The 24,318-nt window shown below is 47.2% G+C and overlaps 1 protein-coding gene across 1 annotated transcript in view; it reads left to right on the top strand.

The window, feature by feature from the left end:
* The first annotated feature begins 500 nt into the window (after positions 1-500).
* Positions 501-24,318, top strand: part of FTCDNL1 (formiminotransferase cyclodeaminase N-terminal like) — a 42,085-nt gene continuing 18,267 nt past the window's right edge. Inside the window, 2 exon segments of the mRNA XM_073306969.1 lie at positions 501-575; positions 578-623. Coding sequence (XP_073163070.1) covers positions 501-575; positions 578-623 — 121 coding nt within the window.

The following is a 24,318-nucleotide window of genomic DNA, read 5'->3' as shown; positions in this document are numbered from 1 at the left end:
AACACTATACCCAGATGTGCAGACACTCATTTCTTAACCTCTGTGTTATATAATTTCTTTTAACATTGGCTTTAATAAAAATTTTAAATCTGATACCAATGAAGTGTGAATAAACTTGTAAACGGTCCTTGAGACAACCTGGCACACTCCTCATTCCCACCTGCACTGAAAGGCAAATCATTTCAGTTTTATGGTATAGTCCAGGTTTTAATAACTTGAGTGATTGCACTGAGTTTGCTGCTAAACTGACGGTGTGTGCATGCCTACTGAAATATGTAATGGCTTCTCAAATAACCCACAAGATTTCATTCCTCTTTGTGAAAAGAAGATGCTGAGGTGAAAATTTATGCAGCATTGGTTGCTTAGTTACCAAATAATTGTCTTTTTTTTAAAGTATATGGGTTAAAGAAGAAGACCAGAAACGAAAACATGAGCAAGAGTGAAAGCATGAGAATGAGAGAAGAAAATATTTTCTTATGTTTCTGTTTCAGGGCGTGAAAATGTCTTCCACCAAAGTGGGCTTTCGTCTGGCTGCCTGTTTACTAAACATTTCAGAAGCCAGAAAAAAAAAGATACTGTTGAGAAAATAGCTAAAGTTTCTCTTTATGATGATAATAATAAGAGCAGCAAACAGAATAAGTTGGAATGGGAGCATTTCAATATGATGTTTATTAAATTGTATGCTCTGTTATCCTGAAGATACATTACAAAAGTTTAAATTTTTTTGGTGATATTCTGACTTTATCGTCTTTTTTCTTTTTTGCTGCTTGGCTCTTTTTTCCTAATATTTTCCCAGCATGTTATATTTCTGCAGGGGGTACCAAACAAATAATCTGTACTGGTGGTTCTCAACCATTTCTGTACTCTGACCCAGAGTTACAAGAGAAAAAGGAGTACTTGTGGCAAAATAGATTTCCACTCCATATGGCTAAATTCAGTGCCTTGCATAATGACAGGTTTCAGAATAGCAGCCGTGTTAGTCTGTATTCACAAAAAGAAAAGGAGGACTTGCCACAAGTACTCCTTTTCTTTTTGCGAATACAGACTAACACGGCTGCTACTCTGAAAAGAGAAAAAGGGAACACATGAAACTGGTTTGTGACCTTCACCCCCCAACTTGAGAACCCATGACCTTATGTGGCCTGTTGTCATACAACATCCATTAACACAGATACTTTTTGCTGATGGCTTCGTGATGGATTAGTAATATGCTGTGGTTTTTATAGCCCCTACCAAGGAAGGATCTCAGAGTGCTTACACACTTGAGTGAACCACATACTTCCTGTGGGATAGGTGGGTAGTATTATCCTTGTTTTAGGGGGTGGGAGAGACTAAGACTCAGAGACAGGTTAAGTGATTTACTCCCAGTCATGCATTGAGTCAATGGCAGAGTCACAAATAGATCTCCTGAGCTTTACCTCAACACCATCCTTCCTCCCTAAGACTGGTGCTTGGGAAAACTGTGGCGGTGTAGGGAGTGGGGAGTATTGACCTGGGGATGTTGCGTGGGAGTTTTACTGGTACTGTTTGCATTGGTGATGGGATATCAGGGTGTGACATCACTTGAGGGATGATACCTGAGCCAGGAGTTGTCAGAAATGTGGGGAAGACAAGGCCCTGCACCCCCCATTTCCTGTGATTCACCATGACTCTCAGCCAGCCAGAAAAACAGACGGTTTATTAGGCGACAGGAACACAGACCAAAACAGGGCTTGCAGGTACAGACAACAGGACCCCCTCCGTAAGGTCCATATTGGGGGGTAGGGAGCTTGGACTGAAACCCCCTCCTGCAGTCTCCTCCAGCCACACCCCCTGGCTCCTCCTCCAGCCTTTGTCCAGTTTCCCAGGTAGAAGGTGTCACCTGGCCCCAACCCCCTCCTGGCTCAGGTCACATGCTCAGGGTATCATCCCTCAAGTGAAGTCACACCCTGATATCCCATCACCAATGCAGACAGTACCAGTAAAACTCCCATGCAACATCCCCAGGTCAATACTCCTCACTCCCTACGCTGTCACATCTCTCCCCCCTTCGAGACTGAACCGAGCGGGGTCACTCTAACCAGTGACCTGAGGAAGTTCAGGCCCCCCTCTCCGGGACAATGCATCAGCTATCATGTTGGCACTCCCCTTCATATGGGTCACATCCATATCATAATCTTGCAGAAGCAGGCTCCACCTCAGGAGCTTGGCATTGGCTCCTTTCATCTGATGTAGCCAGGTCAGGGGGGAGTGGTCGGTGTACACGGTGAAGTGTTGCCCAAAGAGATATGTCTGGAGTTTCCTAAGGGCCCACACCATAGCCAGCTATTCCTTCTTGATGGCCACATAGTTTTGTTCCCGGGGTAAGAACTTCTTGCTCAAGTACATGAAGGGGTGTCTCTCCCCCTTTTCATCAACCTGCATTAACACCACACCTAACCCTGTGTCTGAGGCATCAGTGAACACCATAAAGGGCTTGTCAAAGTCTGGGTTTACCAGAACTGGGCCACTGACCAGAGAGCTTCCTTCAGCCCACAGAGAGCCCTCTGGCACTGCTCGGTCCAGACCACGTTGTCTGGCTTCCTCTTCTTGCACAGCTCAGTGATGGGGGTGGCTATGGAGCTCAAGTGGGGCACAAATCTTCGATAATACCCCGCCATCCCAATAAAGGCCTGGACCTGCTTTTTGGTCTGGGGAGCAGGCCAGTTTCTGATCGCCTCACCCTTGGCTAGTTCTGGCTTTAGGCAGCCGTTCCCCACCCAGTGGCTCAGATAAGATACTTCAGCCAGCCCCACTTTGTACTTCTCAGCTTTTATGGTCAGCCCAGCCTCCTGGAGTGGGTCCAGCACTTGTTTAACCTGGGACACATGGTCCTCCCCGGTCTGGCTAAAGACACAGATCTCATCAATGTACGCCACGGCAAAACTCTCCATCCCCCTCAGTAACTGATCCACCAGATGCTGGAAGATGGCCAGCGCCCCTTTGAGGCCAAAAGGCAGGGTCAGGAACTCATAGAGCCCCAAATGGGTGATAAAGGCCAATTTCAGCTGGGCATCTGCATCCAGTGGCACTTGCCAGTAGCCCTTTGTAAGATCCATGATGGTAAGGTAGCGAGCTCCCCACAGCTTGTCTAGGAGCTCGTCAGGCCTGGGCATGGGGTAGGCATCAGATACAGTGATGGCATTGAGCTTCCGATAGTCCACACAGAACTGGATTGACCCATCCTTTTTGGGGACCAGCACCACAGGCAAGGCCCAAGTGCTGGAAGATGGCTGGATTGCGCCCAAAGCCAGCATGTCACTGACCTCTCTTTCCAGGTCTTGAGCAGTTTTCCCTGTGACTCGGACGGGGGAGCATCTTATAGGCAGGTGTGATCCCATCTGCAGTAGATTAGTAGACAGTCAGATTAGTGAGTACAAGCTGGTTGGAAAACAGCTGTCGGTACAGATTCAGCACCCTTCTGATCTCAGCTTGCTGAGCAGGGGTTAACCTATCAGAGGGGGAATTGTTTCTAGGGAGGAGCCAGCTTCTGTCTCAAAGAATAGATCTACTAAAGGGTCATCTCCCTGCTCCTCCCAATGTCCACACACAGCTAATACCACATTCCCCCTATCATAATATGGTTTCATCATATTAACATAGTACACCTGGTGGCAGTGTGCCTGGTTAGACAGTTCCACCATATAATTTACCTCATTTAGCTGCTTGACAACCTTGAAGGGGCCTTCCTAGGCGGCCTGCAGTTTGTTTTTTCTCACGGGGATAAGAACCATCACCTGGTCTCCGGTGGCATAGGTGTGGGCCCGCATCGTGTGGTCATACCAGACCTTCTGTTTCCTCTGGGCTCTGGCCAGATTCTTCTTGGCCAGGCCCATGAGCTCAGCAAGTCTTTCTCGGAAGGTCAAGACATACTCCACCACGGATTCTCCAATGGGAGTGGCCTTCCCCATTCGACTCTCATCAGGTCCAGGGGCCCCCTTACCCTTCTTTCATGTAACAGTTCAAAAGGCGAAAACCCGGTAGACTCCTGGGGCACCTCCCTGTACGCAAACAGCAGGTGAGGTAAATACTTATCTCAGTCCTGTGGGTGCTGGTTCATAAAGGTTTTCAGCATCATCTTTAGAGTTCCATTGAACCTCTCAACCAGCCCATTGGACTCGGGGTGATATGCTGAGGCCCAGGTGTGCCGGACCCCACATTTCTCCCACAAGCACCGGAGCAGGGCTCACATGAAGTTGGATCCTTGGTCTGTCAAGACTTCCTTGGGGAACCCCACTTGGCTGAAAATGGTCAGCAGCGCATCTGCCATGTTGTCTGCTTCAATGGAAGACAAGGCCACTGCCTTGGGGTAGCGGGTAGCGAAATCTATCACCACGAGAATATATTTCTTCCCTGATTGGGTTGTCTTGCAAAGAGGCCCCACTATGTCCACAGCCACCTTCTGGAAAGGCTCCTCTATAATGGGCAAAGGTCTCAAAGCTGCTTTCCCCTTGTCCTGGGCCTTCCCCACCCTCTGGCGGGGTCACAGGATCGGCAATACTGTTGGACAGTAGTAAAGACTCCAGGCCAGTAAAAGTTCTGTAGCAGCCTCTGCCGGGTACGCCAGATTCCCTGGTGCCCTGAGAGAGGGATGTCATGGGCCAGGTACAGGAGTTTGTGTCGATACTTCTGGGGGACCACCAGCTGCCTCCGGATCCCCCATGACTCCACTTCCCCTGAGGGAGCCCATTCTCAGTACAGGAATCCTTTCTCCCACAGGAACCTCTCTTGGCAACCTCTCCCCATGGTCTGTGCCACGCTGAAGCCAGCCAGGGATCCTTAGCTTCCGCAAGGAGGGATCTTTCTGCAACTCAGCCTGGAACTCAGCAGCTGGGGAAGGGACAGAGACCTGCTTCCTCTCGCAGGCTAGGTCTGAAGCTGCATCCACTCTGAGCTTTGCCCCTGGGCTCTCCCTCCCCACCAGGGTAGGGTCCTGCGCCTCTGGTGAGATACCCTCCCCGATGTCAGGGCATAGTGTCCCTTGCCGGCTCTGGCTATGGGTCATGACCAGGGTGTTCTGGGGGTTGCTTGGCCAGTCCTCTAGGTCACCCCCTGTCATAAATATACAGGGAAGGGTAAACACCTTTAAAATCCCTCCTGGCCAGAGGAAAAACCCTTTCACCTGTAAAGGGTTAAGAAGCTAGGATAACCTCGCTGGCACCTGACCAAAATGACCAATGAGTAGACAAGATACTTTTAAAGCTGGACGGGGGAGAAACAAAGGCTTTCTCTGTCTGGGTGATGCTTTTGTCGGGAACAGAAAAAGAATGGAGTCTTAGAACTTAGTAAGTAATCTAGCTAGATATGTTTCAGAGTAACAGCCGTGTTAGTCTGTATTCGCAAAAAGAAAAGGAGTACTTGTGGCACCTTAGAGACTAACCAATTTATTTGAGCATGAGCTTTCGTGAGCTACAGCTCACTTCATCGGATGCATACCGTGGAAACTAGTAGCTAGATATGCGTTAGATTCTGTTTTGTTTAAATGGCTGATAAAATAAGCTGTGCTGAATGGAATGTATATTCCTGTTTTTGTGTCCTTTTGTAACTTAAGGTTTTGCCTAGAGGGATTCTCTATGTTTTGAATCTGATTACCCTGTAAGGCATTTACCATCCTGATTTTGCAGAGGTGATTCTTTTACTTTTCTTCAATTAAAATTCTTCTTTTAAGAACCTGATTGCTTTTTCATTGTTCTTAAGATCCAAGGGTTTAGGTCTGTGTTCACCTATGCAAATTGGTGAGGATTTTTATCAAGCCTTCCCCAGGAAAGGGGGTGTAGAGTTTGGGGAGGATTTGGGGGGGAAAGACGCTTTCAAGCAGGCTCTTTCCCTGTTATATATTTGTTAGACGCTTGGTGGTGGCAGCAATAAAGTCCAAGGGCAAAAAGTAAAATAGTTTGTACCTTGGGGAAGTTTTAACCTAAGCTGGTAAAAATAAGCTTAGGGGGTTTTCATGCAGGTCCCCACATCTGTACCCTAGAGTTCAGAGTGGGGAAGGAACCTTGACACCACGCATCAACACCTAAGTGGGCAAATGATGGTGCACCCCCACATCCTTGGGGCCCTCCTTGGCCCCCCATTTCAGATGTATCCTTGCCACGGGCACCTTGAATGGGCCCCCCCACACCCATCAGAGTCAGGTAGGTATTGGGTACCACCCGATATGGGGCCACCACCTCAGGCTGGGCCAGCGTCACATCAGCACCCGTGTCCCAGTACCCATTGACCTTCCTCCCATCCACCTCTAGGGGAACAAGGCATTTGCTCTGCAGGGACAGCCCCATGCCAACCCTGTAAACTGAGAACTTTGGGTCCGGAGCATCCAGCCCCCCAGAGGAGCTGGTTTGGGAAACTCCTCCCCCCTGAGCAGTTGGTAAGCTGCTAGCCCCCCCTGCCTGGGAAGCCTGTCCCTCCTCCGGCTGGGACCCTACCTAGTTAACCCTGTGTGGGTTCGGTCTGCTCAGTCTGTCCTTGAGCTTGGGGCACTGGGTCTGTATATGGCCTCTCTGGCCACAGAAATAACAAGTCACGTTCCGTTGGTCCCCTTGATCCGGGTGGTTGGTCCCGATGCCAGTTGTTCCCCTTGGGAGGGTGTTCTCCACATTCCCCCTTTGGGGAATCCCAGAGTGACTCTCTGCATCACAGTGGGCCTATTCCTTCAGGCCTCCTCCTGTCCACCCCCTGACCGGCGGTCCACGAACTCATCAGCCAGCTGCCCTGCGCTTTGCTGGTCCTCTGGCTTTTTGTCCCCCCACCCTCAGCCTCAGGTCGGATGGACAATCTTCATACAGATGCTCCAGTACAATCAGTTTAACCACGTCCTCCTTAGTCTGTGCCCCATCTGCCAATTGTAGACATATCCCTGAATTCGGAGGATCAGTTCCAAATATGTGACCTCAGGGGTTTTACGCAGACTCCAGAACTTTTTCTGGTACGCCTCGGGAGTCTTCCCAAACTCATGTAACAGAGCCTTTTTGAACAGTTCATAGTCCCCTGCCTCCACCCCTTCCATTTGGCTGTACAGCCCCATGGCTTTGGGGTCCAGTAAGGGGGTGAGAAACTGGAGCCTGTCATCAGGGTCAACCCTGTGCAATTCACAGGCCTTCTCAAAGGCAATCAGGAATTCACCTATGTCCTCCCCTTTCTTACGCTGAGACAGGATGCACTTATCAAAGCTCCATACAGTCCTGGGTCCCCCCCTTACTCACCACAGCAGGGGCCTCTCGGTTCCTCAGCCTTACCAACTCCAGTTCATGCTGACGCTGTTTCTCCTTCTCCTCCAGTTCATGCTGACGCTTCTTTTCATGATCCTCTTGATGCTTTTCCTGTTCTTCTCACTCCTCCTGCAGTTCCTGCTGCCTCAGCTCCAGCTCTTTCAGTTTTAACTCCTTCTCCCATTCCAGCTGCCTCAGCTCCAGCGATGGGGAGCTCCGCTGGGAGGATCCCCTGCTGGCCACAGGGGTCAGGGTGCCCTCAGTGTTTGCTGGGCTCCTTTCAGCCCCTCCACTAGCCACAGGTAGGAGGGGTCTCGGGATGCCCTCGGCAGCAGTCTGACCCCTCCCAGCTGGGACAGACATCCCTGCTGGGACAGACCCCAGTGCCCGCCCTTCATCTGCAGGGCTGCTTCCCTCAGAGGCAGGGATCAGTTCATCCGAGCAATCTTCCTCCTCCAGCTGGGCAATCAGCTGTTCTTTGGTGAGCTTCCCAATGCGCAGCCCCCTCTGCTTGTACAACTCAACCAGGTCCCTCTTAAGGCAATGGTTATACATCTTCCAGCCGGCCCCACGTTACTGTAGTTACTTTGAACTCGCAGGCCTGTGTGCTCTCAGCTCCCCATGGTTTCCAGGAGGGACCCCTAATGTGCCAGCCCTTCTCCAGGTCACCACCTCTCCCCCAGGGTCACGCCACAGACTCCTCTGCCCCTGGAATCACACACCAGGGGGACCCCATTCTTGCAATAGTCCTTCTCTCTCCCAGAGTCAAGCCACAGACTCCTCCACCCCTGGAACTGCTAACCGCAGTCCCAGGGGGATCCCGTTCCTGCAACAGTCCTTCTCGCTGGTCACACACTCGCAGGAGTTAAGCATAGCTTCTCTGCCCCCCCTGAAACTGCTCCTCTCTGAGCCTTTAGCACATCTGGTCCTCATCAATCCCCCTTCGTTTTACTGCTCCCTAGTCACTTACTGCAGGAAGCGCCATCCATGGAGTGCAGTAGATCCCATCGCGATCACCAGTTGTCAGGAAGTGTGGGGGAGACAAGGCCCTGAACCCCCCGCTTCCTGCTATTCACCATGACTCTCAACCAGCCAGTAAAGCAGAAGGTTTATTAGAAGACAGGAACACATTCCAAAACAGGGCTTGCAGGTACAGACAACAGGACCCCCTAAGTCAGGGCCATATTGGGGAGCAGGGAGCTTGGACCCTGACCCCGGGTCTCCCTCCTTTTCCTCAGCCAGCTCCAAACTGAAACCCCCTCCTGCAGTCTCCTACAGCCACACCCCCTGGCTCCTCCTCTAGCCTTTGTCCAGTTTCCCAGGTTGAAGGTGTCACCTGGCCCCAACCCCCTCCTGGCTCAGGTTAAATGCTCAGGTATCGTCCCTCAAGTGAAGTCACATCCTGATATCCCATCATCAATGCAGTCAGTACCAGTAAAACTCTCACACAACAGCCCCAGGTCAATACTCCCCACTCCCTGTGCCATCACAAAAACCTCTTAGCAGCACTACTGGGGAGAAGGGACGCAAAAGGGACAAAAGTTTCACCTTTGTCTCTGTCCATTCTCTCTTTCCCATGCATTCCCTGTCCTCTACTGTCCCTTAGTTTCTTTTTTCCATCTTTCTGTCTTGTATCTTAAATTTTTTTTTGCACTTTATTTTATTTTTTGCTCCTCCCTCCCTCTTTCCTTCAGGTCTCTCTCCACATCCCCTAACTGTTCTGGTGAGCCTCGCAGAGACTCTCCACTCTCAGCCAGCTATTGCAAGCTCCCTCTCTCCCTAGTCACTGCAGTACAGCCGCACGGGTTTGGCTGATGCCAGACAGAGAGCAGGGTGTAGAACTGTGTAACACCCCTGGGGGAGGGGAGGAGAAGAGCTCAGTGTCTTTTAATGCAGTCGTCTGCTTTTCGTTAATGTTTTCTGCCATTTCGCTTATGCATCTCTCAACTGTTCTGGCAGAGACAGGCAGTTCTTTTATTCTAGATACGGTCGTATCTTTATTTGGCAAATCATTGAACAGAACCTCCGAACTGCTGAGAAAAACTTCTTTTATATATTCCCCATCTGTAAACGGCTTTCCGTTTTTTGCACTGCAGTGTGCAATCTTGTAACTTCCTTCTGTAGCTTGATTTTTACTTACGCTAAAGCATTTTAAAACACTGCTTTGCTTCTCATCTTCTGCTACTGGCTTTTTGATCAATCCAGTCTTGTTTGCTCCACCAAGAAAGGTTTTCTCGTGCTTTGTTTCAAAATGTCATCGAACACTTGATGTGCGACAAACAATACTTTGACAACAAAAAGCGCTAACAGCACGGTCCTTCTTTTGAATAAATCCAAGTGTGTCTGTCCAAGAAGGCTGAAATGAATGGACATCTAACTTTGCTTTCTTAGGAGCTGACATTTTGTCAAATGTACCCCTCAACTCAGAGTGGAAAAAAAAAATCTCGACAGATGGCACGCACAACATCAAACGCAGTGCGCTGTTCCACATGGCCTGATATAAGCAGCAAATCAGGACTTAAAAATATCCCAGTGGCACTGGAGCAATTTTTAAGGTGGGGGTGCTGAGCTGCGCCACCTCTTGCCCCTGTCTGCACCCCTCACTGCTCCAGGCTGGGGCCAGTGGGCCACAGCTGGGGGCAGCTGCAGAGCACGAGGCCGAGGCCAGGAGCAGAGCCCCAGGCCAGTGGTGGGGATGCCAGGCCAGGAGCAGAGCCCCCTGGATTGGTGGCCGGGACTGGCAGTGGACTGGAACCCCCGGTGGGAACAGTGGCCGGAACCCTGGCTGGCAGGGGACCAGCGGCCAGGACCCCAGGCTGGCAGCAGAGCCCTGAGGCCGGTGGCCAGGACCCGGGCAGTGTGAGTGCCACTGAAAATCAACTTGTGTGCTGCCTTTGGCACGTGTACCATAGGTTGCCTACCCCTGGTATAATGTATGAGAAAATGTACGTGTACTGATATGACACACAGGTTCACAACACAGACTGACGTACAAGCAGAAGGACATAAATAGACAAGACAGAGGTGCTACAGTTGTTACCTAAACACAAAATCTTACACAAGGTAAAGAACCTCCACAGGCTATGGCAAAGGTGATTCCCAGTCGCAGGAACAATGTGTTTCATGCTCATACTCACAGAGTAAAACATGCTCTTCAGTCTAGATTTGTTTTCATTTCAGGTCAAGGAAAAACACCAAAGAAAGGGCTTAACCCTAAGAGGCACTGTGATGATGATGCCTGTGGTCTACGGTACCTCCCTGGTTACTTAGAAGTCCAAATAATGCAGTTCCCTTAAAGTGCCCGGCCACAGGCCTCCATCCAGACACATGTCAAACATATGATGATAAATTCTGAAAATCTTATTTCATCATATAAAAGAAAAGGTTCTCCTGACCCCAAGGGACCAAGCCCCAGACCCAGGTCAAATAACTTAGATCTTACCCCAAATACACGCTTATAGTCAATTCTTATTAACTAAACTAAAATTTATTAAAAAAGAAAAGAGAGGTAGAGTGTTGGTTAAAAGATCACTATACAGACAGACTTGAGTTCAATTCTTGAGGTTCAGATACAGAGCAGAGCTGAGCTTGTAGTTGCCAAAAATCCTTTTAGAAATAATCCATAGGTTATAGTCCAATGTCCATATTCAGGGTGACTCCAGTCAGTGACTGAGGATCTCAATCTTAATGGCTCAGAGTTTCCCCTTCTTGAAACCCAAAGCAGATCTGAGATGAAGAAGGATCCTGTCCCAAGGTTTTTATACATTTCTTGCAGCCTTTTGGCCTGAGAAAACAATAGGCTTAACTTCCTTTCTTCCAAACATCATGGCAATTAGCACAGGATAATTTATCCATTAAACAGTTCAGATACAGGTTATCACAGCCTTCAAAGAGACATTGACAATAATACTATTTCACTCAAGTATATGTTAATATTCCTTTTTTGATCTTTGGATCAAACCTATAGCCATAGACAAGACTTGTTTGCTTACATCACAAGACCTGAGCAAACATCTACTCTTCTATCTCTAACAATGCAGGCTTGCATTTCAAAGCTCTATTCATTTACATATCTTCCTAACCAGTCTTTAAAGTTCGGCCATGGGTCAGGTCAGTCTGTGAGTTAATTAACTCTTTCTGGCCCTGTCACCTTTCAATGAGATATTATATTACACTCCTAACGTCACAGGCACTAACCGCTTCCTGCAAGGTACTGAGCACCCTGAACTCCCACTGAACTAGTGGGTGCTCAGCATGTCTCAGAATTGGGCCCAAAGACTGAACAAATAGACATTTTCCATGACAGAGAAAACACAGTGACGGTAACATGCTGCGTCTTAAGGACAAGATTGCAGCTGCATTAGGTAGGGAGAAAAATCTACTTTTAAAAGTGTAGTATTCAGAAAACAGCCTTTAATTTCCATTGCTACGTGTAGATAGAATAGTTAGACATAATAGGCAAGATTCTGCCACCCCTACTCACACTGAGTAATACCTCACTCTACTAACACTGATTTCAATGGGGCCTGCTTGTGGGGTATTGGACTAGTCAACATAAGGGTGGCAGAATCTGGCCCAACATGAGAACAATGGGCCAGATTCTCAGCTCATGGAGTGCAGCCTGGCACCATTGGCTGGCCCAGTATCATTAGGAGAAAACAGATAACTCAGAGTAGAAGTCAGTTCCGGTGATTGGTGTAAGAGAGTCAGAGACAGAGCATGACAATAAAATTCATATATATATATATGGAGAGAGAGAGAGAGAGAGAGAGATCAACACTCAGAGATCATCAGGAGCTCTGAGATGATAATAGAGAGCCCCTGACTAAGGCAGCCCTGATTACAGAATGGACCCCACCTGAGAGAAATTAGGTGATTCCAGGTTTAATTACGGAGTGGGCCCAGCTGAGGAAGGGCTGGAGGCAAGAGAATGCAGGGAGTCAAAAGGTGCCTGCAGGGTCTTAAGTGAGCATCCAGGGAACAGATTGGGAGACCTAGAAGGGAAGTAAAGAGGTGAGGAAGGAAATGGCATAGGGAAAATTGCAATATGGGTAGAGGATTTGCTGTAGCTATGCAGTACAGGGCCTTGGGCTGTAACCCAGAATTGAGGTGGGGACTGGATTCCCCTACCAGCCCCAAAGAAATGGTGTACAAGGGTAGCTGAGCCCAGTAAGGGGGCTGCAGGCTGAATGTGACCTCGCTGAAGAAGAGCTGTAGAGAGGGTGGAAGCTTTTTATCTCTGTTCAGATAGTTCTGAATGCTAGTGTGGCTAGCTGACCCTGGAAGGAATGGGCTAACAACTGGGCCCTGGCTGGCGGGATGAGTTCTCTGAAGGAAACCACCCCAGCCCCAGAGTGACTGTTGACAAGGGCTGCTACCCCACAAGGACACTGATGCTATGCCTGGCCATGAGGAAATGCATAGTGGTCAGTAAACCCTGTTACAATGCTTTTTCTTAATTACTTTAACTGCAGCATGTCTGAAACAACTCCATTTTTCAGAGTACCAGCCTGTTAGTCTGTATTTGCAAAAAGAAAAGGAGGACTTTTGGCACCTTAGAGACTAACAAATTTATTTGAGCATAAGCTTTTGAGAGCTACAGATCACTTCATTGGATGCATTCAGTGGAAAATACAGTGGGGAGATTTATATACAAAGAGAATATGAAACAATGGGTGTTACCATACACACTGTAATCGGAGTGATCACTTAAGGTGAGCTATTACCAGCAGGAGAGTGGGGGGGGGATGGGGGATGGATGACCTTTTGTAATGATGATCAAGGTGGGCCATTTCTAGCAGTTGACAAGACTGTCTGAGGAACGGGGCGGGGGGGGAGATAAACATGGGGAAATAGTTTTACTTTGTGTAATGACCCATCCACTCCCAGTCTCTATTCAAGCCTAAGTTAATTGTATCCAGTTTGCAAATGAATTCCAATTCAGCAGTCCCTCGTTGGAGTCTGTTTTTGAAGGTTTTTTTTGTTGAAGTATTGCCACTTTTAGGTCTGTAATCGTGTGACCAGAGAGATTGAAGTGTTCTCCAACTGGTTTTTGAATGTTATAATTCTTGATGTCTGATTTGTGTCCATTTATTCTTTTACAGAGAGACTGTCCAGTTTGACCAATGTACATGGCAGAGGGGCATTGCTGGCACATGATGGCATATATCACATTGGTGGATGTGCGGGTGAACGAGCCTCTGATAGTGTGGCTGATGTGATGAGGCCCGCTGATGGTGTCCCCGAATAGATATGTGGACACAGTTGGCAATGGGCTTTGTTGCAAGGATAGGTTCCTGGGTTAGTGGTTCTGGTGTGTGGTTGCTGGTGAGTATTTGCTTCAGGTTGGGGGGCTGTCTGTAGGCAAGGACTGGCCTGTCTCCCAAGAGCTATGAGAGTGATGGGTCGTCCTTCAGGATAGGTTGTAGATCCTTGCTGATGCGTTGGAGAGGTTTTAGTTGTGGGCTGAAGGTGATGGCTAGTGGCGTTCTGTTATTTTCTTTGTTGGGCCTGTCCCGTAGTAAGTGACTTCTGGGTACTCTTCTGGCTCTGTCAATCTGTTGCTTCACTTCAGCAGGTGGGTATTGTAGTTGTAAGAATGCTTGATAGAGATCTTGTAGGTGTTTGTCTCTGTCTGAGAGGTTGGAGCAAATGCAGTTGTATCGTAGAGCTTGGCTGTAGACGATGGATCGTGTGGTGTGGTCTGGATGAAAGCTGGAGGCATGTAGGTAAGTATAGCCATCAGTAGGCTTCTGGTATAGGGTGGTGTTTATGTGACTATTGCTTATTAGCACCGTAGTGTCCAGGAAATGGATCTCTTGTGTGGACTGGTCCAGGCTGAGGTTGATGGTGGGATGGAAATTGTTGAAATCATGGTGGAATTCCTCAAGGGCTTCTTTTCCATGGGTCCAGATGATGTCATTTTTGTAGTTTTCCTTGTCCACTCTTTCTTTTCCTACCCCCCGTGGCAGGCACCATATCTCAGCCCTAGTCTACATCCAGCTGATGATAGCACCTTTGGCAAACCGTAAATGACCGACTGTCCTTGGCCACTTTTATATTGCATGAGTACATGTGCTGCCAGACCCTGATCTGCAGAAGGGATTCTTTCAGCAGCAAATTAACACGAAGTGATTTACTTTGTCCATATTGGATACAAGGTTAAGGGGGTGGGGGAGAATCACTCCAGGTTGCACTTGCTTTTGAAATTTTTACTTCTGTAAGTCCTTGGGAAGAAATTTCCCCTACTTGGGATGGGATAAGTATTGCAGGTAAGTCATATAAATAACTGTGCTGCTAAGATTTGAATTGATTTAGCTCCTGGCCTAGCCCAAATTTGGTTGTGGGGGTTTTTTGGTTTTTTTATTCTACAGAGATTGTGCTGCCTTGGAACAATAAATAAACTCCAAACTAGAAAAGGCACATTCTGTGCATTAAGGGCTGGCTTCCTCTCTCCTTTACTTTCACTGAGCAGTACTTTCATTCCATGAATCATCCCCCTGATTTCAGTGGGAAACTTTACTAATAAGATACTAAAAGTATGTGCTGCAGCAGAATTGATCCCTTGTTGCCACGTTTTCAAGAGCTCAGTTCCCATTTGGGTGCTTTAGTGAAGTGGCCGGACCTTTCAAAGTGCTCCATACCTGCCAGCTCCCACCATTCTAGCCTTTTGAAAATCTGATGCTAAATGTTTGTCAGTGCCATAATTATGTGCTTCAAAGGCAGAAGCAATGTGGGATCTTTTATGATAGAGTAGTTCTGAGACATTGTAGCTCAGGATAATAGAACAGACTTGATGCTGCAATTCAGCTAATTAAAATGATTTGTAGTCCCTTGCTGAACGACATTTCCCAGGATTATTTCAACCTCAGATCAGAACTCTTCCTCTCCCCAGGTATAAATGCCAAGCCCTGGAAAGTCTTGCTAGAGGGTCTTAAACAGCATAGTGTAGAGACCATCCAACCAGGTACGCATGTATGTCTAAATGACTCCGTTTCATTAGCCTCACTATAGCTACTCAGTCCAAAAACTGTGTAACTTAAATTTTCCTGTAATTATAGGCTTTCTTAAATGCTCCTTTTTCACCAGCTCACTACCTGTTTGAGGTCATGACCTGCATGGTTCAGGATTGCTTGTGTGTTTGTCACTCTCAAGAAGCTGGACAGCAAAAAGTGGGAGTGGGGTGAAGCAGAACATAGTCATGCAGACATCCGTTCGTTCATATACGTGCATGTGCCTATTCCATGCGCACAGGAACCTGAGATCACCTGACTCATTTGCTCACTGGCACAGCAAGCCATGATTCCCCAAACAAGAAAATAAACCCAAATAAAGGATCACATCCCCCCCCGTAGTCTAAGTCACAAAATAGACTCACTAGGTGGTAATAAAATAGTAAAATAGACGCATTGGTGCCATGTCCAACTGCTGTAGAGTATGTATCCACCTTAGCCATGAGTAAAACAACCATCACCATAGTACTTTATATAGGTGGCTAACACCATTATTTAAAAAAAAAAGGAGAGAATTGTTCATTGCTGTATAGTAAATGAGCCCTATGGGATGTATTGTGTATTTATGGAATGGGACACATTTTGCAGCTTGCCCCATTGCCCTCTCTTGGGGGCAGGTCTTCAAGGATGTTCCAGCATTTTATTTTGTCAAATATATGGGCTCTTCCTGATCTCCAGCAGAGGGATGCTCCACAGGCGAGGGCTCTCAGCTCCAGGGGGAAGTGTAACTTGAGCAGTGAGTGTTGTCTTCCCCCTCCAAGCTCTGTCAGTCCTATTCCTTGTGTGGATTGGTGTATTCTTGAAGGGTTGCACAGAGCCCCTGATCTAGCTCACATTATTGGGGCTTTATAGATTAGGGCTAGGACCTCAAAGCAAATCCTGCACTGGGGAGACACTGCAGTGCATTGAATGTGGCCGAATAAGCTGTTGCCAAGGTGATGCTGTCAGGAGTTCGTCCAGCACGCTGGACCAGTTGAAGCTCCATCTAGATTGGGCTGATTGAGGAAGTAGAGTAGAAGGTAAAAGCATGTATTGCTGCAGCCAGGGTTCATCTGGGATGGGCAGGCAGGTTGTTTCCTGCATCTGTTGTGCATACCTGGAAGTACAAAACAAAAATCTGTTTCTTTACCGATTGTTTTCCTCTCAATTTAACATACCCATGATAACTTGTTGTAGGCAGTTAGGACAACTCACCTTGATGGTGTCCCTTCTTGGCATGCGAATATTTTATTTATAAAAGTGGATATTATTGTTACTGACCTTCTGGGAAGGACAAAGGACAGGCAGTAGATACTGAAGAGGTGGGGCCAATATTTCAAAGTCAATAAATTACCTATCTGCTTTAGAAGTAGGTTTTAGTTTCCTGTTTGAGTGCTAGCTAACAGATCTTTTAGGGCCAAACCTCGGCATTTGCACAAAGTCTTATGCAAATCCAGAAACTACATGTAACTGACCAATTTGCTGTGCAACTAAATCTGCCTACAAATGTTGAGGAAGCCTTTAAGGAGGTCTGTTAAACATTTGGCCTGGAGAGTCATACAAGAAAGGTAGAAATGTAAAAGTTGTTCCACTTATTTGTAGCAGATTGCTTCTCTAATGTCCATGTCCAGCATGTGTATGTGTGCCTTTATGATGACAGTTAAGGGACTGGGTGAATCTGCTTTAAATAGCAAAATCTGCTGGAAAGAGGGATGGTGTCCCTAGTCTCTGTTTGCCCGAAGCTGAGAATGGCTGATAGGGTGGATCACATGACGATTGCCTGTTCTCTTCATTCCCTCTGAAGCACCTGGCATTGGCCACTGTTGGAAGACAGGGTACTGGGCTAGATGGACCTTTGGTCTGACCCAGTATGGCCATTCTTATGTTGAATAAGTGTCATAAAGATGTGCTCAGCTATTGAGGATCTAATCATCCCAGAAGAAATGTAATGTTTTCATGGACTCTCATTGTGCCGGTGCCGACTCTGGCCGCAAGGGTTTCGCTACATTGTTTACCTCATTCAGCTGCTTGATGACCTCAAAGGGCCTGTCCCAGGCAGCCCGTGGCCCGTTCTTTCTTACGGGAATGAGAACCGTCACCAGCTCCCGGAGAGCATAGGAGCAGGCACATGCTGAGTGGTTGTACCAGACCTTTTGCTTCCCTTGGGCCCTGGCTAAATTCTCCTCAGCCAAGTCCATGAGCTAGGCGAGCTTTCCCCGGAAAGTCAGTACATACTCCACCTCCGATTTTTTTTTTTTTTCCATCGGGAGGGAGGCTTTCCCCTCCCATTCATCCCTGAACAAGTCCAGAGGTCCCCTCACTCTCCTCCCATACAGCAACTCGAAAGGAGAGAACACAGTTGATTCCTGGGGCACTTCCTGGTACATGAACAGCAGTGGGGGTAAATACCTGTCCGAGTCCTGTGGGTGCTGGTTCATAAAGGTTTTCAGCATCATCTTTGGGGTCCCATTGAACCTCTTCACCAGCCCATTGGACTGAAGGTGATACACTGAGGCCCAGGTGTGTTGGACCCCACACTTCTCCCACAAGCACCGGAGCAGAGTTGACATGAAATTGGAGCCCTGGTCTGTAAGGTCCTCCTTGGGGAACCCCACTCTGCTGAAAATGGTCCACAGTGTCTGCCTCGACAGAGGACAAGGCCATCTCCTTGGGATAGGAAGTAGCGAAATCTACAACCACCTTTCATGGCCACCCTGGCAGCCATCTTAGTAGCTGTTCTCTACTTACTTGGTTTACCTGTAAAGGTTTCAAAAGTCTCCCTGCATTGCGTAGGTCAGAGGAAGTGAGTGCGCACCAGATTTGAACTTTTTAAAATTGAGGAAAAAACTCTCTCTCTCTCTGTCCTTCTGTTTCTTGCGAGAGGGATAGCTCAGTGGTTGGAGCATTGGCCTACTAAAGCCAGGTTTGTGAGTTCAATCCTTGAAGGGGCCATTTAGGGATCTGGGCCAAAAATTGGGGATTGGTCCTGTTTTGAGCAGGGGATGACTGCCTCAGGTCCCTTCCAACCTTGGTATTCTGTGATTCTCCCCTCTGGCCAGACAGGGTTGCAGCTCTGCCACAGGTTCCAGCTGGAGAGCCAGCCCCGGTCCCTCCCCCGCAGCCTCAGCTCACTGCACTTCTTGCGCTTTGGGTGTTGATCTCCTGCTGGGCCGTGCGGCTGCGAGAGCCACTGGGTGTAGTGTATTAAATTGCTCCCTGTAGGAACGTGGTACTTAACAGAGCACCAGGGCTGGCATGTGTAAGCAGCACATTCCTACGGGGAGCAATTTATTACACTACACCTGTGAAGGGAAGGCTGTGCCTCCCCAAACAGCCTGGCCTCTGCCCTCACGGAAGCCCTGACCTATCCAACCCCCCCTGCTCCTTGTCCCCTGACTGCCCCCTCTGGGGACAGCCCCACCCCTAACTGGGCCCCCCAATCCAAGCCCCCTGACTGCCCTGCTCCCTCTCCACCCCCCCCTGCCCAGTCCCCCGGGACTCCCACACCTGTCCAACCGCCCCCTGCCCAGGAAGGCGACCAGTCTGTGATAGAAGCTTATTGAAACTTCTGAGAGTGAGGTTTTCTGTATTCAGTTTTCTTACTGTACTAGTCTTAGACTTGCGTATTTTATTTTGCTTGGTAAGTCACTTTGTTCTGTCTGTTATTATTTGGACTCACTTAAATCCTACTTTTTGTATTTAATAAAAATCACTTTTTACTTAACCCAGAGTATGTATTAATACCTGGGCGGGGGGGAAACAGCTGTGCATACCTCTCTATCAGTGTTATAGAGGGCAAACAATTTATGAGTTTACCCTGTATAAGCTTTATACAGGGTAAAATGGATTTATTTGGCGTTTGGACCCCATTGGGAGCTGGGCATCTGAGTGCTGGAGACAGGAACACTTCTTAAGCTGTTTTCAGATAAACCTGCAAGTTATAGGATGTAGTTCAGACCTGGGTCTGGGTTTGTAGCAAGCTAGCATGTCTGGCTCGAACCAGGCCGGGCACTGAAGTCCCAAGCTGCCAGGGAAAATGGGCTCAGAGGTAGGCTCGGCACAACAGTTAGCAGTTCCCAAGGGGGGTTTCTGTGATCCAACCTGTCACAGGTACATCCTTGATGGGGAAACCCAAAACTGTAATCAAGGCAGGGGAGATCGGAGCCAAATGGGTGGAGGTGGTGGAGAAGAAGAAAGCTGGTAGCATCTGGTGGGGATATCAGAAGGGGCAACCTGGGACGACACGCCACCATCTGCCAGGGGCTCAAGTGATGGTACAACCCTTTAAGGCCAACTTTTTTGACTTGCCTACAGCCAAGTTGTCTGTCCAGTACAAGCGTTGGTCAGGAATATGGACTTTTGCTGTCTATGACGATTATCCTATTCCCATGCTGCTAGGAGAAGACATGGCCAACCATGTGAGGCCAATGAAAAGGGTGGGGATGGTCACCCATAGCCAGGCTAAAGAGACTGTGATGGTATGAGGTGATGTAATATTTCATTGAAAGGTGACAGGGCCAGAAAGAGTTAATTAACTCAGACTGACCTGACCCATGGCCGAACTTTAAAGACTGGTTAGGAAGATATGTAAATGAATAGAGCTTTGAAATGCAAGCCTGCATTGTTAGAGGAAGAAGGGTAGATGTTTGTTCAGGTCTTGTGATGTAGACAAACAAGTCTTGTCTATTACTATAGCTTTGATTCAAAGATCAGCAAAGGAGTATTAACATTTAGGAACCAAAGGGTGGTATTAGGTGAAGTGGTTTGCCGCTTTTACAGATCCAGACTAAGAGTCCTGTGGTACCTTATAGACTAACAGACGTATTGGAGCACAAGCTTTCGTGGGTGAATACCCACTTCGTCAGATGCATGTAGTGGAAACTTCCAGAGGCAGGTATAAATATGCAAGCAAGAATCAGGCTAGGGATTCTGTACTTGTGCAAGTTTCTTCATGAGATTGATATTATTGTCTATATGTCTCTTTGAAGGTTGTGGTAAACTGTATCTAAACTGCTTAATGGCAATTAGCACTGGGTAATTTATCCATGATGTTTAGGAGAAGGAAAGTTAAGCCTATTGTTTTCTCAGGCCAAAAGGCTGCTGGAAATGTATAAAACACCTGGGACACGATCCTTCTTCATCTCAGATCTGCTTTGGGTTTCAAGAAGGGGAAACCCTAAGCCATAAGGATTGAGATCCCGAGTCACTGACTGGAGTCACCCTGAATATGGACATTGGACTATAACCTCGGGACTATTTCTAAAAAGACGTTTAGCAACTACGGACTTGTCTCTGCTGTGTAGCTGAACCTCAAGGAATTGAATTCAAGTCTGTATGGATACTGATCTTTCAACCAACTCTCTCTTTTCTTTTTTAATTTTTAGTTTAGTTAACAAGAAATGACTTAAGCGTGTATTTTGGGTAAGATCTAAGTTGTAATTGGACCTGAGTGTGTGGCTGATCCTTTGGGATTGGAAGAACCTTTTCCTTTATATGATAAGATTTTCAGTAATCATCATCATATCTGACGTGTGTCTGGATGGAGGCCTGTGGCTGGGTACTTTAAGGGAACTGCATTATTTGGACTTCTGAGTAACCAGTGAGGTAATATAGAAGTAGTGGAATATCCACCAGCTTTTGGGCTGGTCTGCCCCATTCTGTTTGCAGTTCACTCTAATTGAGTGACCTCAGCTGGCTCCCACGGGCAGCATCGTCACACAGGCCTCCACACATAATTCCATTCCTTAGCTTCCTACCAAGGCCCAGTCTGTGTCCCCAGATACCACAGGCCTGGGGACCCTGTCAGAGGTGGTGGAACCAGACCCCAGACCAGAGTCAATGACGGTGGTTGTATATCCAGTTCCTGGGACCCAGCCAGAACAAGTCCAAGGATTGGAACGGGCGGAGCAGCCAGCTCCAGAGCCCATGCTTACAACCCCACCACAGTCAGGGGAGCCAGCTCCAAGGGGTCCCATGGAGCCTGCACCTGCAGCAGCAGCTAAACCGGTGCAAGAGGCTCAACCGGAGCCTGAAATACCACCTATTTCACCAGCGGAGAGTGGCTCACAGTCAACGGAGGCACCCCCATCACCAGCATCACTTCCAGTGGGACCAAGCCCAAGTCCACAACCCAATGAGGAGCTAATGTCTCCAGCATCAAGGGAGAAGTTCCAGGCAGAGCAGGAAGTGGATGAGAGCCTCAAGGGTGCTTGGACAGCAGCCCAGAGCAACCCACTACCTCTCAGCTCTTCTAATAGGTCCAGGTTTGTTGTAGAAGGAGGACTCTTACACAAGGAGACCCTTTCTGGGGGGCACAAGGAGGACTGGCATCCTCCAATACAGTTGGTAGTTCCAACTAAGTATAGGGAAAAGCTCTTGAGCTTAGCCCACGATCACCGTAGTGGCCACGCTGGGGTGAACAGGACCAAAGACCATTTGGGGAAGTCCTTCCACTGGGAGGGAATTCGGCAAGGACATTTCTACCTATGTCTAGTATCATGAGGTGTGCCAGAGGGTGGGAAAGCCCAAGACCAGGTCAAGCCTCTTCAGCCACTCCCCATAATTGAGGTTGCATTTCAGCGAGTAGCTGTGGATATTCTGGGTCCTTTCTCTAACAAGACACCCAGAGGAAAGCTGTACATACTGACTTTCATGGCCACAAGGCCAGGGCTGGAGCCTGAGCCATCTATGTTGTGCTGGCTGTATGCAGAGAGGTGAATTTCACCTTTGAGAAGAAATGTACCCATAGTTTGTTGGAGGAATGTGTGCCATTGAGAGGGTAAACTTTAGTACAGTCAAAGAACTTTCTCTGGAGTCAGCTGCATTGCATTGCCTCCTAGCATCTTTGCTAATCAGATGCTTTCGTTGGGAACATGAACAAACAATCTAGAATAAGAGAAATGTTTCGTTTTCTTGGTCTGAGAAAATACATATGATATATATTTACATCTGTGTTCATCAAACCATTTATAGTAAAGCAGTTTGGTTATTACCTAACCAGTGTTTTGATGTCTGGTTATAGACCGCATTAGCTCCACAGCCAAGTAACCAATGTATGTATTCTTAATGATTACTTGTTTATATAGCAGCCAGAACACAGCATAGCACTCTTCAAAGACTTCAAAAAAAAATATGCTCCCTGTCCCAAAGAATTTACTGTCTACATATAGGCATATTAATCATGCCACTCCATTGCACTGCTTTTTAACCTTTTTTTTTGTATTCTCTTTCAAACTGTTTTCTGATCTCTGCATTTAAATAGTAGCTTGCATTTTGGAAGAAGATTGGAGTGTCTGTGAAAACACCTGTTAAATGCTGAAGAAAACTCCTTCGGAGTTGATATGCAGCTGTAGGGGGGTTTTTTTGCTGTTAACGCAGAGAAAATGCCAGTTCTGGCTCATCGTTTTCAGAAACAGCAACACTTAAAGTTACCTGGCTCTATGATTAAGTGAGTGTACAAAGAAATATGCGGCTGATGGATGGCTAGGTCTTGACTCATAGTTTTATTAGCTTATTAGTGGCAACAGTTCAAATGGAATTATAGCTATTATACTCCATTACAAATATCAAACAATTTGCTTCTGCTGAAATTTATGCTGACAGCTCTATTTGCCAGCCATCTTCCCCACCCCATGGACATTCAGGAAAGAATGTTTTATTCTTTCAGCAATTTACTCAGTTGAATAGGATGAAAATGAGACTAAAAGCTTTTCAGATTGGAAAAAACCATGAATTTATTTTTCACATCAGGAGCGATGTTGAAAAACTACTAAAATAGCAGGGTCTGTGATCTCCTTTCTGGTTTTCTTTCACCGTAGGAAAAATAGGCGTGAGATTATACAGCATTTACAGTGTTTAATTGTTAAGAAAAGAGATTTTTGTGGCTTTTTTGTTGTAATTTTTTCAATTAAACAAGAAAAACTTGTGTGAAATAGCTTCATGGTGACTGATGTAAATCAACATAAGTCAGGAAATTGAATTAAAGCTGTTCTAAAGGACTCTCATTGATTTCATTGGGCTTTGAATCAGGCCCTTTAGGCTAGAAGTCTAGGCTGATGCTTAGCCCATAACCACTTTGGTATTCTATGGTTTGTCTGGCAGTGGTAATGTGGATATGACTCATAAAATACTTGCATCTGTTTCTCTAGCCCTCTGATTCTGGCCTTGTGTATGAATGTTATAATTTATTCACCACAGGGCCAGATTCTGCCTTCTCATGCACATCTGCAGCTACCATTAGCTTTGAGAGCTGCAACCACAAAGATGAGGTCAGAATTTGGCCTCCTATCATGTCTTTGCACCATGGTTTTCTGTAATTTATACCAGGGTCCTCTCTGCTGTAGCCTTTCATTCTCAAAAGTGTGTTGGGACATAGTTGGTATGAAGATGCTACACAAAATAAGGTCCTAATCCTGCTACACAAAATAAGGTCCTAATCCTGCAAACAGTTATCTAGCACAGCATGTTAGTGGCCTCAGTGGGACTCTGACTGTGTTAGTGCTGTTTGTAAGGTGGGGGGCTAAAGTAGTATTGGATTCAAATGGAGTACAGCTATGGAGTATGGTCCTGATCCTGCAGAGTGCTTTCTGTGGGATGCTGATCCCACAATTCCCATTAGTGTCCCCCCAGCATTTGATGTCAGTCAGGAAGCGTTCAGGAGGAGGCATTGAGGGACTCGCAGAATTAGGCCCAGGAAGCTCACTCCTGCACCCTTAGTCATACAAGCAGTCCTGTTGAAGTCAATGGACTATGTGTGTGAGGAACAACCTCTTTGGTAGCAGATTGGAACTCCTGAAGGCTTCGATACACATCATGAATACTCTAAATAAAGAGACATAATAATTTAGGCCCCTATTCATCAAAGTATGTTTGTCTGTCCCTCTTTAGCAAAGCACTTAGACCTAGATGCAAAGACAATGGGATGTCTAAATACCTTTTAGAATAGCAGCCGTCTTAGTCTGTATCTCTAAAAAAGAAAAGAGTACTTGTGGCACCTTAGAGACAAACAAATTTATTAGAGCATAAGCTTTCATGAGCTACAGCTCACTTCATCAGATGCATACAGTGGAAAATATAGTGGGGAGATTTTATATACACAG

The sequence above is a fragment of the Lepidochelys kempii genome, chromosome 11 (genome assembly GCF_965140285.1).
Source record: "Lepidochelys kempii isolate rLepKem1 chromosome 11, rLepKem1.hap1, whole genome shotgun sequence".
Taxonomy (NCBI): Eukaryota; Metazoa; Chordata; order Testudines; family Cheloniidae; genus Lepidochelys; species Lepidochelys kempii.
Note: the sequence above shows the minus strand (reverse complement) of the source record. Positions and strands in the feature narration are given on the sequence as shown.